The sequence below is a fragment of the Sinocyclocheilus rhinocerous genome, unplaced genomic scaffold (genome assembly GCF_001515625.1).
Source record: "Sinocyclocheilus rhinocerous isolate Xijiao unplaced genomic scaffold, SAMN03320098_v1.1 scaffold3667, whole genome shotgun sequence".
NCBI classification, from domain to species: domain Eukaryota; kingdom Metazoa; phylum Chordata; class Actinopteri; order Cypriniformes; family Cyprinidae; genus Sinocyclocheilus; species Sinocyclocheilus rhinocerous.
This window is the reverse complement of record NW_015635956.1, coordinates 37,043-50,637: the sequence shown is the minus strand read 5'-3', so window position 1 is coordinate 50,637 and position 13,595 is coordinate 37,043. Positions and strand designations below refer to the sequence as shown.

At 35.6% G+C, this 13,595-nt stretch overlaps 1 protein-coding gene across 1 annotated transcript; it reads right to left on the bottom strand.

Moving 5' to 3' along the window:
* Window positions 1-203: 203 nt before the first annotated feature.
* Window positions 204-581, bottom strand: LOC107747501 (voltage-dependent calcium channel subunit alpha-2/delta-4-like). The gene is made up of 2 exons (XM_016562037.1): window positions 424-581; window positions 204-333 (listed from the first exon to the last, which is right to left on the bottom strand). The coding sequence occupies exons 1-2, from the start codon at window positions 561-563 to the stop codon at window positions 204-206; spliced, it is 270 nt and encodes an 89-aa protein (XP_016417523.1). The 5' UTR covers window positions 564-581.
* Window positions 582-13,595: the final 13,014 nt, after the last annotated feature.

Here is a 13,595-nt window from a genome sequence, read left to right as displayed (position 1 = left end):
TGTTAATGTTATTGTAAATATTTAAAAAATACTCTCAGTATTTACAGGTGCTGCATCTATTGTGTCCCATACAAAAAAAAATAAAAATTATATATATATATATCCTGTTGCACTTAACTGTGGCGTTATGTTCAAAGGAGTTAAGAATACCTCAGTTTCACAAGGTTTAACCAAACCACATTTCAAATACAAGAAACTCATCATCATGGAAGGATATATTTGACCTCTCTGGGCGCGAGTGTAATGGGAGCGTACTGTCGGGAGCAGTCGCAGTCGGCCTGGACCACCAGCATGACCAGGTTACTGTTAGGAACCTGCTGTAGGACAAACATCCTGAAATATGACAGAGAAAGAGAGAGACATTGACAAATTGTTACTGGCACAAATCCACTCATCTGAAGACAGTCTGACTGATGGACGTACTTCTGACAACGGCCACATTTGATGATGCTGTTGGTCTCTCTGATGGAAGTGTCGTACATGAAGCCGGGATACTCTGTGTTACAAGGCTGCATTAGTTCCACCTTCTTCTGTCTGTGTGCTGGAGAGGACAAGATTTTCATTAGAACAGATAGAAAACAGATTCAGCTGTCTGTAGTCCAGAGGTTTTTAAGCTGGTGTTTTAAACATAATATTGGAAATAATATATATATATAAAGTAAAATTAAATTGGGAACAAATGTGCTAATATTATATTTTTCAGCTTTCTAAAGACTGTTATATATATATATATATAAATATTTATGATCATTTCTTACCAGTATGTATTTTGGCCATTATTTGTGTATTTTTGAAACACGTCAGCGAGGAACATACTTTTCAATGTTCAAAAAATAAATAAATAAATTAATTAATTAATTACAATATCTAAAAAATTATACATTATTAAATCATTAAAAATGTCTGTAGTAGGCTATCCACATTTACCTAAATGTAGGCTACTGCAAGATCGGAACGTATTTATGTGTGTTTGTAGCATGTATTTAATAGGCCTGTCACAATAACAGCTTTTTGTTGTGCGATATATTGCCCCAGAAATAATTGCGATAAGCACCTCATGACTGCACCACGTTATGTACGAGAAGCTGCAAAAGACACAGGCGCAAGTGGAATGTACAAAATATGGTGACATTAATTTTTAAGTAAATATAATGGGCGATATATTGCGTCACCAAAAATTATTGAGGTCATGTACATATATTGCGCGATAAGTCGATATATTGATTATTGCGACAGGCCTAGTATTTAATATATATATATTTGTTTTTTTTTTTGCAATAAGGGGTCCGACTTTTTTTCTCACTGAGAAATGCTGGGTGTAACCCTCTGGGTCTCTTCGGTCATTTTTGACCAAAAAAAATTTATATTTTGAACTATGTGAACACAAAAAAAGTGTTAAAGGGTCAAAAAAAAAAAAAAGTCAAACTTGGCTCCTTTTCGGTCAAAAATGACAGGCAAATACGAAAACTCAAGATAATCTTTTGGTGGTAAAACTACAAATCAGCCACTGTGCAGAAAAAAAAAGTGCACAGCAATCAAGGGGTGACACTTTAAAATATCAAGAGTGCAAAATAGACACACACACACACACACACAAATTAACTGGTAAGACTGCAATAGAGCACATTTTGAGAATATGTCAAATAAAATGAAAAAATGAAAAAATTATAGTAATATTAGTGTAATATATTAACTACACATAAAATCCATCTTTTTACATGCCATAAAATATTTGTAATACGATTGACTTTGTATTTAGCGTGAATTTAATAAAAACAAAGAACATTTATATTATCAAAGAACATTATCATTGACAGCTAGTCAGAGTTCAAACACTCTCACACTTCTATTATAATCACTGAAGCTGTTTACACTGTGAAATTAATATCTTACTTACATCGCACGCACATCTTCACATTGTTGTTTCTGATGAGAGAATTAATTTGCAAGAGCAGAATTCAGAATTCGGTCAGCGATGCACGCAGTGAACAAAACTCCGGTGTTTCAGCGATGACTCATCTGATTGGCCATTGCATTCATACGCTCAACAGAATCGTGTGTGATTGGTTATAAAGCTCAGCGCTGTAAAAACGCGTCTGTCTCTGGCTCAGCGCCAGCCAGCGAACGCAAATTTGAATTTAGCAGCAGCTGATGATGTGCGGCACATCACACCCGTTTGTTTGTATCAAATATATTAAAAAAATATTATTCAGCTATTTTTCTCTTTTGGAAGCTGCATTCAAAATCCACTTGACTCAGAAATCTGAGCGGGCATGTGCCCCCTTGGTTTGAATGGGCATGATGCCTCTGACTTTGCCCATGCCCATTATAAAATCAACTAACATGATCTATAAAGGTGCAAAATGCATTTACTTACACATGTTTGAGAATCAAGATATTTCATAGGCCTAACACGTTAGGAAATATTTCGAATAAAAAGGAGAAATTAAATAAAACCATAAGCCTACATCAGTTATACAGCCCTATAGTGGCTGCTGTGTGTCACATGCATGACTAGGCCTGTAATTTCATTACAAAAAAAAAATTCGCGTCAGTCTGATGGTTTCTCGTTGAAAGCATGGACTTATCGACTCGCGGAATTAAAAAATAAAATAAAATAAAAAGTGAATTACTGAATTTGCGAGATGTAAGCTCAGAATTCATAGGGGGAAAAAAATCACAAGTGTAAGATATAAAATCAGAATTCTGAGGGGAAAAAGTCGCAATTACCTTTTTTCGTGGCGGAAACGGGCTTCATATTGTATCTTGGGAGTGAAAACGCTTTAAGCGCTGTGATGTTCAGAAGCTTAGCAAATCTGAGCAGAGTTTGTCATTGTTGAAATCTCTTCTGAAACTCTAGAGGAGACATTTAGAATCTTTTTTTTTCGCAGGAGAAAAAAAAATGATAAGGAGTGTCGGTGGCATGTTATTTAAAAGCCGCCTCTTCTCAGCGGCAGTGAGCGACAGCCAGAGGGCTTCGGCATGTTTTCCTTCTCTTCTCACGTGTCGAGTCAAGCATTCAACGCTTCATGCTCGGCTTGCTTCTTAACTAACCCCTCCGAGTCACTCCAACTGTTTTGTTGTGGCACTTCCTGCACTTCAGACGCAGATTATGTCCCTGCTGGGATCATGACCGGGACATAGACCTCGAGGCTGCAGTACAAAAACAGCCAGCAAATAGCTTCCATAAACACATTCGAGCTGCTTAGATGGCTAATGGTGGCCTATTTCTTCTGTGTTAAATCCTCTCTCCTAACATAAAGGCCACTGAGAATACAACCGCTCTCTCCTGAGAAGAGAGTGAGACGAGATAAAGTCCAAAGACTCTGTAAGTGACAGTTTATCACAAACACCTTGCTTTCTTTCAGAGAGATTGTTTATTCTAGTGTCTTGTTAAAGGAACAGTTCACCCAAAAAGGAAAATTCTCATTGTTTACTCACCTTCATGTTATTTAATTTCATAAGCTGGTATTTTGTCCATGGAGCACAAAAGCAGAATTTGTGAGATTTCATGAATCAAAAAGAAAAGAAAAAAATCTCCTTTTGTGTTCCACAGACAATAACTAACCTCATATGGGTTTGAAACAGCATTGGCTTTAGATTGAAGAGGGAAACTTCCAGTAGACAAGAAAAATATTCAGGCTGAATATTCAGGCTCTTAATTCTGGTTTTGTTTGAAAAAAAGATCTGTTTTCAGTTTCTGAATTAAATGTGCTGTAAACCCAGCTGTCGTGATTTAGTTTCCTCTTAATCATGAGGAAGTGTTTATGTAAAAGCGTACCTCCAAGATTAAAACATCACCTGACACCAAATTCACTGTGCCGTGCTGAGATGAGCCAAACTAAATACACGGGTCAGTGAGGGCTTTGAGTTAAAGGGGTCATATGATGCTGCTAAAAATAACATTATTTAGTGTATTTGGTGTAATGAAATGTGTTTATGCGGTTTAAGGTAAAAAAAAACACATTATTTTCCACATACTGTACATTAATGCAAATCTTCCCACATCGTGACGTAGATATGTGGGGGCGTGTTAGAACGAGCCGTTTTAGGTAGGTGTGGCTGACTCTTAACTTTTATAAAGAATATCTCTTTGGATTTGAGACTTTAGTCTTTGCAACTTCACAGATCTTCTTTATGCACCAAGGGCTTGTAACACTTCAAAGAGAAAGAAAAAATTGAAATCGCATCATATGACCCCTTTAAAAAGCTTTATTCAATTACCTTCATTAAAGAACTCAGAGTTAAACAAATGTGAAAGAACAACTTCAGACTATTTTATCTGATGTAAGAAAATCACATAACTGTTTCCCCAGACAGAATACATTAAGAGCGAACTGAGACTTTTACTCTGAAATATTTTTTTTTTCAAGATTCCAATTTGCAATCAAGTCTAAACAGCTCTCAAGATGAGCTCAAACATTTCTCATCAAATCCAAAACCAAGTGTTCTGAACTGTTATCCACATTCAGTATACCATGTATGACAACTATTGACTTTATAAAAGTAAATTCACTTCTAAAGATTATTAAACATTTGAGATTAAGATGATACTTGAAATGCCATTAAGTCTCCACAGATATGAAAGAGCAACCTCTGATTCCTCTGACTTTATAGGCTGTTAACTGCTTACTAAGTTGACTAAGAAAAGACTGTCACATCTTCCTATACAGGAAATAAAAATTTCAAACATCTCTTTAATTTCTCAATTGTTTGTCCTATAAATAAATGACATTAAATAGAGAGCAAATTGAGATTGCCCTGTGTCTGCCACTGGATAAAAAATAAATAAATAAAAAATTAATTGTGACTTTTTTTCTCACAATCAGGATTGCAAGATATAAACAAAAAATTCTGTGAAGTTCGAATTGTGAGATATAAACTCACAACTGCGAGAAAAGTGAGATTTGTTATTAAGAGATAAACTCATAATTCAGGAAAAAAAAGTCAGAATTGTGTGATGTAAACTAATTTGTGAGAAAAAAGTCAGAACTGTGAGATGAAAAGTCGCATTTACTATTTTTATTTTTCATTCTGTGGCAAAAATAAATAAAAAAATCAGAATTGCAAGATGTAAATTTAAAATTCGGAGAAAAAACTCAGAATTGTGAGATGTAAACTCACAAATCTGAGAAAAAAAACCAGAATTGTAATATATAAACTCACAAATCTGAGAAAAAAAAACCAGAATTGTGAGATATAAACTCACAAATCTGAGAAAAAAACTCCGAATTGTGAGATGTAAATTCAGAAATGCAAGAAAAAAAGTCTTCTGAATTATTGGCTTGTACTTATACTTGTTTATATTTCACAAATCTTGAGTCTTTGTTCTTGCAATTCCTAGTTTATATCCTGCAATTCTGAAAAGTTGCAATTATTTTTTTATTTTTCTTATCCTGTAGCAGAAACAATCTTTAACATAACTTCCTGCTTCTCATATTTTTCTGAGAAATAAACTCTAGTTTCAGAGATCTCAAAATAGTCTCAAACTGTGCTCAGATTTGCCAAAACACCAAAGTCTGCTATAAAAAGATATGTATATCTCAATATGAACTCAAATATTTCTCCTGAGCAAATCATCTTGGCTATGCTGTCCACATTCACTTTAGAGCTATAAACTATCACATAATGTAAAAAAATTGTTTAAATTGTGGGGAAAAAAAAAAAGGTTTAATAAGAACTCCACTGACTCCCGAGTTGTGAAGGAGCGACCCAAAACACATTTCTTCTGACCTCTTGACTGAGACCTGACAAAAACAGGTTATGTTTTTCTGCTCGTTTAATTTGCCCTCTTTTGAGGGATCTTGCTCGGCTGTTTCCATGTTTTCCCATAGGTCGAGGGGAGGGCTGAGGTTTCTTAAGGTCGCCCATTAACCAAGTCACAAGACCTTAACAAAACTAACAAAATTTCAACACAATGACTGCTTGTTCTGGTCAACCAACAGTGTGGCCTTTTCTTCTGCGAGGAACTTTAGTCTGAGTGTCAATATGAACTCAAATATTTCTCCTGAGCAAATCATCTTGGCTATGCTGTCCACATTCACTTTAGAGCTATAAACTATCACATAATGTAAAAAAAAATTTTAAATTGTGGGGGAAAAAAAAAAGGTTTAATAAGAACTCCACTGACTCCCGAGTTGTGAAGGAGCGACCCAAAACACATTTCTTCTGACCTCTTGACTGAGACCTGACAAAAACAGGTTATGTTTTTCTGCTCGTTTAATTTGCCCTCTTTTGAGGGATCTTGCTCGGCTGTTTCCATGTTTTCCCATAGGTCGAGGGGAGGGCTGAGGTTTCTTAAGGTCGCCCATTAACCAAGTCACAAGACCTTAACAAAACTAACAGAATTTCAACACAATGACTGCTTGTTTCTTCTGCGAGGAACTTTAGTCTGAGTGTGTGTGAGATTGTGCCGCTCCCCAGTAATGATGTGTTCTTCAATCTGCAAAACTGAAACAACAATAGAAACATGTGACCCCAAAGCACCCAGTGTTTTGTACATTTACGGAGCATGACTATTCTGACCTCTTGACTGAGACCTGACAAAAACAGGTTATGTTTTTCTGCTCGTTTAATTTGCCCTCTTTTGAGGGATCTTGCTCGGCTGTTTCCACGTTTTCCCATAGGTCGAGGGGAGGGCTGAGGTTTCTTAAGGTCGCCCATTAACCAAGTCACAAGACCTTAACAAAACTAACAAAATTTCAACACAATGACTGCTTGTTCTGGTCAACCAACAGTGTGGCCTTTTCTTCTGCGAGGAACTTTAGTCTGAGTGTGTGTGAGTTTGTGCCGCTCCCCAGTAATGATGTGTTCTTCAATCTGCAAAACTGAAACAACAATAGAAACATGTGACCCCAAAGCACCCAGTGTTTTGTACATTTACGGAGCATGACTACATAATTACTCATTTAATTTGCCTCTCAAAATGCTCATCTTTTGTGCATGCTAAATCACGCTCGAGGGGCTTGTGTCTGAATGGCTTTGCTAGAACTCACTAATCTCAGAGAAAGTCTGTTTAATACAGGCTGTGCAATAAATTGAGCACTTCTCTCACTATTAGAATAACCACTGAACACTAGTGTTTCATTAGTGGTGTTTACTACAGCTAGTATCGCTCTTTAGTATCACTGTTGCATTGAGTTTTGCACAGGCTGTTATCACTCATTTTATTCAGAAAGTGTAAAAATCTGAAATAATAAGCATTAGTCAGCCTTACGTTCTCATAAACAACACAATGTTCATAATCCTTCCAATTAGTTGCAGCTTCTCATAACATTTAGGGTGGTTTTAATAGGCATCAGTGGTTCTCTTCAGCATAATTGTAGACATTAAAAAACTCACCCTTAGTTAGATTCTCTAAATTGTTTCAGATAATCTCTTAATGACTAAACATGAAAAACTGCAATATTCATTAATCCTTTCCTGCAGGAATCCACGATTCCTCTCAAGTAAGCTGCTTTCCTTTCACTTCATCATAGGCCCTATGCCAGTTCAGGAGAGGAAATATACAGAGTTAAAGCAATGTAAAAACATAGGTTGGGTGTACATACATAAACACACACACACACACACAGATATATATATATTATAAAATTGAAAATCGGAAATGGTGCTCTGGCAACTAAAAAAAAAAAAGTTTGTTTAAATATTACAATTACTAAAACTGAAATAAAAATAAATTAATACATAAATCAGCACAAAAGGTCACTAAAACTTAAAGTAAAATGAAAATGAAAACTGAAAATCTAAAAATGAATGCTAATTCAAGATATCAATAGATAATATACTGTAGTAGTATATAAATAATACTACAATAACACTGTGTGCCTGGCATTTATTCAGCTTAAATGATATATGACTCAGTGCTTGAGGACAGGAAGTAACATACAGGCACTTTCATTTGCTTCATAAACATTTGTCCAGCTCACAATTGCCTTGTAATACATCCACTTTATCATCTAGACAGGTCAGTGATGAACTGTCTATTTATGTATCCATCTATCTATCTCTCTCATATCTAGCTTCATCCATTTTATTTGTATGTAGCATTATCTAGTTATTATAGCACATGTTTGCTTACAGACAAGTATGTAATTCTTCTGCAACCGAAGAATCCAAACGTACGTTTCATGTGGATTTTTAAAGTATTAATTTATTACTTTAGCTATATGCTAAGGCTAACATGCGTTGTACAGTACAGTATGGTGTCCCATTACTGACATACTCTATGTCCTCAAATCTATTTTCAAATAATTTTAAGAATATTAGTATGTATACTAATTTGAACGTAATAGTAGTAGTACACTTACAAGTACAATAATAGTACACTTACAAGTAATAGTATACTTGTAAGTGTACTATTTCAATAGCACTTGGGACTAAACTGGTCAATTTTTAAGTTTAGAAAAGTATACTTTTAAGCATACTTTAAGTGTAACAGTAGTACCCAACTAATTTACAACTACAAAGTACATAAAAGTATATTTCTGAGAAGTAAAGTAGACTGAAACTATAGCCTACTTACTTATTTTTAGTTTAAAAGAAGTATACTAATAGCACACTTGAATTTTTTTAAGTTTAGCGCATACTTTTAGTGCATAAGCTACATGAGCAAATTGAGACGCAGCCTTAGGTTATGATCATGACTGCTTCTCTGAATACTGCTCAATATATTCCATATGCTGCCTACTACTTTTTTTAAAATAGTAAGTGTACTGTTGGTAAGCATTATGCAACGATTGTAGTATACAGTCACATTATCTCATTACATTCCATGTTTAATTCAGTGAGTGACATCCAGCTGTCATTTCTAAAATAAAAATAAAATATTTGAATCCAATTTTAGGTAAAAATGTTGTCATGTTTGTCAGTAAAATAATTAAAACAGTCAAGATAGACATGTTAAAATTGAAGATCCAGTCAAGCGCTTTTGCATTGTGGATTATAGAATGTCATGTGAATAATATGCATACTGTGCACAGTATACATACTATGTTAGCATGCTATTCTGAACATAGCAGCCTGACTGTGTGCCAGTGATGATCAGCACATGCTGCTTCAGTTCACACGGTTCTTCTGATCTTATACTGCACTCTGGTGGTCATTGAGGGTTCTGCAACATATGAAACATTTCAAAGGGCATAGAAATCAAAGGCTTTCAGATGGTTATCAGCAGCTCTGATATGTTAGGCACGCCTCAGTACATAATTAGAACAAATGCAGAAATATATGAATAAATCTGAACAATCTGTATAAATACAGAGGCTGAATATATCTGAATATTTGCACAATAAACGGGCCTTTAAGATGTTATTAGCATTACAAAAATAAAGCTTTGCATAAATATTATATTTAGTGTATTTGTGAACATTAACACTTATGAATTAAATCGAAAAGTAACTCAGATAATTGCTGAAATTATCCAGTTCGGATTGCAAGATGAAAACTGAAATTGGCCTGTACACATATTTGGTTGCACAGTTTTCAGTTGCATGTATATGGTGGATGGATGGATGTAAATAAACAAACAAACAAGATTTGTATAGTGTTCTGTTTAAACTTTTCCACGACATTCTAATTTATTGAGATGCACCTGTACTGGAGTTACACTACTGTCTCCTAATGGCAACATTTTAATTCTAGCTGGTCCATAACCCTGTTGGAAAGAGAGAGAAAAAAAATCACAGGTGAGATTGATTGATTGATTGATTGATTGATATTTCAGTTGTTTTTCCTATTCACCAATGAGATGAAATGAAGCACAAATTAGTTGAAGTCTCCTATTTCTCAGGTTTTTCTCATAAGTAAAAGATTCTCACTTCTCTAAAATTTATATTAAATGTAGCAAACCTACATTTCTGAGGCAAACGATCTGTCAAATTGTGTTCAGATTTGCCTGAGTCTGCAAAATGTATTAATTCAACATTAATTACGTAGGCTACTCAAATATAACCTTTTTCCATGCAAGGCCAAATCATCTGAACTATGCTATCCACACTTATATCAACTATTGTCTCACATGTTTTAGTAATTTTGTTGTTGTTGTTTTTTTGTCCATATTTTAAATATGCCCATATAGTATAATCTTTGGAAAATGTTTTTGGTAAACTATAATAAACCCTGGTTTCCGTCGGCAGGGAAATACAACACTACATGCAAATAATAAATTGGACAGTTAGGATAGCAGAATAAACAGACGTAACTGTATAAAGAGAAGTGAAAACATTTCCCATTTCCTTTATTGTCACGTAGCAGAAACGGCCAAACATATGCCAATAAGAACAGCTTGTGTGACATGCCCTCATCCTCAAAAATGATTAAAAACAACACAAGAAAAAAGATCATGGGATGCAGATGAATTCAAATACAGCTTAATTTGCAACAAAAATAAATATAGATTGTGCTGAACACAACCAGTGTTGTTTTAGCATCAATGAGATACTGTTATAGCTTTTATTAATAATTAGATTTGTTTTCTATTTTAATTTTAGTTATTGTAGTTTAGTGGTGTGTTTTTGGCATTTTATTAGCTTTTTTAGATGTCTATAGTTTTTATTAATTCTTTCCGTTTTCGTTATATTTAGTTATAGATATTTATATAGATATAGTAATACATTTCTGTATCTTTCATTTTATTTCAAGTAATGAAAATGAGCAGAAACCACATTAGCAACTTCATTGTGTCTTCTGAGCTATGAAAGATCAACAGATGAGCAATACAATTTTGGAATAAATTATTATTCTTTTCAATTTTAGAATAAAACCTAAACAATTAAATTGCATACTAACTTGAAAACTCACTTTATTGTGAACTAGAAGGATGCAGACAGTTTGTTTAGTTCATGCTCCACTAGAGGGCAGGTGAAGCTCAGGAAACCATGTGTGTTTTTGTTTGTGTATGTAATTATGGCTCCGGTCCCCGGAGGGCCAGCAGAGGGAGCTTGAGAGTACGCTGACACCTGTCTGTGCTTATTCTCAAATCATTCCCAGCCCGGACCTCCGTTTGCGAGCACCCTAATATGCAACGTCTGCAAAAAAAACCAACACCAGAGTAACCTTTCCCATAATTCCCTCAGGCTGTCTGTGTGTGCCGCTCAACGGAGCGTTTAACAGCCTGTGGCATCTCCTGAGGACAAACATCTCGGCTTTAAATGGTGACCTTTCACCTTTCAATGTGGATTCTGACTTGAGAGACCTTCACTTTTATACACGTGTCTTTTTAAGACTAGGAACAGGAATTTAGACCAGGCCTAAAGGACAGCAGATACGACTGCTTGGTTTTCTGTCGTTTAGCTGCTGATGCAACCGCTCGGCTGTTTACTCGGATATAAAAACACAGTCCACGAAGTACATTAAAATGGAAGGCAGCGTCGAGGTGACTTTAGCGGCTAATTAAAAACAGATGTGTCCATTTAATATTCTTAATACTTGGAGGGAGAGAGACAATCACTGCAGAAATATCTATTTGCCTCATTAAATTGAGAAGCTTGATCATGATGAGGGATGAAATAATGAATGAAGACAGGCATGTTTACCAGGTTGTTTAAATAGAGTTTGCCAGAAGAGACGAGGAGAACAAAACCTGCTGGCTGTGGGAGCGTTCGCCTCGGCAGAGAGACTCGCTGACGCTTATTATGACTGACGCGAGCAAAACCGAGCATGGTGGTGCAAACAGAAAGGACAGGTTTAGATAAATCATACGGCTGTCAACGCAGCGTCAAACGCCTACTACTTATTTTACCCACAGTGACCATTAATAGACACGGAGGAGTGCGGCAACAGAGAGATTCTGCCTTGCAACGTTTACATCACAAAAACAGTCACGTTGCATTAATATCCGAGGAGCTGGGTAAAACATTCAAATATCTATCTATCTATCTATCTATCTATCTGTCTGTCTGTCTGTCTGTCTATCTAGTCTTTTCAACTCTTACATGACACCTTTGTCTCAGTTTGACAAAGGCCTGAGTATTAATGAGACTAATCGCTCATCTATTATGAGGGATAATTAGTCCAGTAGATAATAGTGACACATATTCATTTCCATATCTTCCCAGGTGGTCTCCCTCTCTTTTAGACACAAAAGAGCACAGGACTGTTGTGCTTTGTGTCTAAATGATGTCCTGTCACATCTGATTTGATCAATCCAATAGGAACAGGCCTGTTTAAAGCACTTTAATACAGACTATTAAACTGTGAGGACTGAACAGGTCATTTTACATTACAAAAAAACCCACTTCTGGTGTCAGGATGAGCAATCCCAACACCACTATAGTGATAAAATCTATCACTCATAAAGCATCACAACCCCATCCATCTGTCCGTACTGTTGTCAGTCAGTAATCCTAAAACACAATGTTTTAAAGAATGGAAATTTGGGTTTGAATAATTGGAAGTGATCTAAAATAAAGGCCTTGATGTCTGTCATACTAGTTCATATGACAACTATATATCCATAAACTATTAGTTCTCCATTTGTGTAGTAGAAGGAACTTGCTGGAAGCCATTGACAGCAGAGACAACTGATACTAATAATAAACCAGTAACAAAGTACACATTGTAAAACGAATAGTTCTGACTTTCCTGGAATCACATTCAAAGTCATTGACATTTCTGATAAAAACACATTATATCAATTTGGTACATTGACTGGCATCTGTAAGCACCCTACATTAAGTCTACTGAACTATATTTTGTTTGTGAAGAGTTGTTGATTCTGATTATTATAATAAATAAACACAGCTCTGCTATAGTCACATGTGCACAGCAACTCAAGCCAACACATGCTTTTAAAGCGAAGCGCTCTTTCAAGATAGGGCTCATAAAGGTGCGGTCACATTAGTGAAATTTAGCTCAATTTTGAGAGGAAAAATGGTCCATTTTTCTATTGTCAATAGTGTACAAAAGTATGAAGCTCAGCTCATGCAGAATTCACTTTCAAACCAAGCAAAGGTAAATGAGACCACACCCTAAAGGGTTAATTATTTAAAGGGGTCATGAACTGCATTTTTTAAAATTATTTTGTACTGTTCTTTGAGGTCCACTTATAATGTTATCAAGATTTTACATCAAAAACCATTATAATTTAGATGTAATAGGCTATTTTCTGTCCTGTTTTGACCGTCCTATGATTGGCTAACAGTTGTGTATGTTTGACAGCCTATGTCCTTCATAGATGGACGCTGCTGTGATTTAGATTAAAAATACATAAATACTCAGTACATGTCAAATGATAATAACAGACAAAGCAATAGTGAACACGTAATAAAAACAGTTCCTCACACTTGTGTGGTGCAACATTAGGCCTACTGTCTATGAAGTGAACAAAGGACCGAGTTCTTACTGACGCGATCTGGAACTTCACTAAAAATAAAGTTCATCCACTCTTTCCTAATCTTATGCCCGGTTCAGACTACACAATTTTAGCCCAATTTTGCCACGATTTGCTTGACGTAGGGTGTCGTGGGGATTCGTAAACGACAATGGGCATCGGGATGCAAGATTCCATCGTTTCAGCTCGTGTAGTGTGTCATAGTGGACGACAACCGATTCCGCGTCTGCGATGCTTCACGACATCACGACAGAAAGACTAGCAT